General features: G+C 39.0%; 1 protein-coding gene across 2 annotated transcripts in view; it reads left to right on the forward strand.

The window, feature by feature from the left end:
• The window catches only part of LOC122061443 (CBL-interacting serine/threonine-protein kinase 9-like), a 6,764-nt gene continuing 5,094 nt past the window's right edge, over positions 1 to 1,670 (forward strand). The window contains exons 1-4 of one of the 2 annotated variants that reach the window (XM_042624700.1): positions 1 to 264; positions 383 to 582; positions 995 to 1,057; positions 1,299 to 1,370. In XM_042624700.1, coding sequence (XP_042480634.1) covers positions 406 to 582; positions 995 to 1,057; positions 1,299 to 1,370 — 312 coding nt within the window. In that variant the 5' untranslated portion in view covers positions 1 to 264; positions 383 to 405. The remainder of the gene's footprint in view (positions 265 to 382; positions 583 to 994; positions 1,058 to 1,298; positions 1,371 to 1,670) is intronic. The other variant, XM_042624701.1, reaches the window with a different exon arrangement.

The raw sequence follows: 1,670 nt of genomic DNA on the forward strand, positions 1-1,670 counted from the left end.
TCTTGCGTAGGAAGAAAGAAAGAAAGAACAAAAAGAAAACGAGTGGTTAGATTTGGGTAGAGCCGTAGAGTTGCTGGGTTGGAGATTGGAACGAATAATGGAAGGATCTGTTGATCGAGGTGGGCGGTCGATTGTTGTAGTCCCTCATCCTCTCTCTCTCTCTGTCTACCAATTTCTCTGAAACTCAGTTCTTCTGAAGGCTAACTTGGAGTTGCAGATTACATTTCTCTCCGTCCCTCTCTCTCATTTGAGTCTTGTTCTCAGGTATTCTTCCCTTCCCTTTCCTTTTCCTCTTCCTCTTCCTTGTTTCCACCAATTGGCTATTTGTCAAATCCCACATAACGAAATCGATCCATTTATTGATTACGCTTGTGACCTGTAGGTGATTGGGGGAAGAGAGAGAGGATGAGTACGAGGTCTCCTGCGACTCGCACGCGGGTGGGGAAGTACGAGATTGGTAAAACGATTGGGGAAGGTAGCTTCGCAAAGGTTAAGTATGCGAAAGACGTTGAGACCGGCGACAGCGTAGCCATTAAAATCCTCGACAAGGATCATGTCCTCCGTCACAAGATGGTGGAACAGGTTCCTCTCTCTCTCTCTCTCTCTCTCTCTCTCTCTCTCTCTTTTCTTTATGGGTTTTGGTCCGATACTAGATTACCCTTTAATAAAAAAAAAAGTGAATAGGAATCATCGTAAAGTATCAGAATGCTTGTTGCGTTCTTGTCGATTAAATTTTCAATGATTAGTCGTACTCGGGCTTATTGATAAAAAGAAATCCAAAAAGATTAGATTTTTGCCTTTTTATTCCCCTCTACCTTTTCTAAATATGTTTTCTCCTGGAAATTTTTGAGACATGGCGAATGGCATCCGAACCAACAGAATATCAGAAAAGAAAAGGGAAAGAAAAATGCAGAAGGGTTCATGTTCTTGTCGTAGAAATCTAATTAACTATCTATTGTGGACCACTAATCTTCTTATCCCTTGCCTTTGCCAGATAAAAAGAGAAATTGCAACCATGAAGCTTATCAAGCACCCAAACGTTATCCAGATCCATGAGGTAATTTTTGCCTTTACTTGTGCAGGATCCTAAGCACATCGAATTGAGGAAAACTGAACTGATTGGGTGTTTCACTTATCCAATGGTTATGAAGTTTCGTATGTAGCCAATGCAAGTACCATTTGGATGGTCTACATTGCTACCCATACCCTTGATGTTGCATAATGTGGAGTAGGAATTTCTATAATGAACTCATGTTTTGTGCTCTCACCCTTATTTCTTGTGTTATGTGTGCATGCAGGTGATGGCGAGCAAGACAAAGATATATATTGTGCTTGAATTTGTTAATGGGGGAGAGCTTTTTGACAAAATAGTAAGGCATTCTTTATTGGGTTTATATTGTGGTTAATTCTTATGAATCCAATGATAAGTTAAATTATTGGGATGCACTACATAATCATCTGGACTTGCTCACCATGATTTTTAGCAAAACATGAAACAGGCAAAGTCTTAGTCTAAAATGTCCTGTTACTAAAACATTGTCAAAGTAAGGACAAGAAATCCAAAACACTGATAATAATTTCAATGTTTATTCATGTTTAAAAACAACCATGGTTTAGCTTAACTAATTCTTGGGTATGTTTGGTACTTCAGGTTGTGATTTAATTAGAAA

This window comes from Macadamia integrifolia, chromosome 14 (assembly GCF_013358625.1).
Source record: "Macadamia integrifolia cultivar HAES 741 chromosome 14, SCU_Mint_v3, whole genome shotgun sequence".
In the NCBI taxonomy this organism is placed as follows: domain Eukaryota; kingdom Viridiplantae; phylum Streptophyta; class Magnoliopsida; order Proteales; family Proteaceae; genus Macadamia; species Macadamia integrifolia.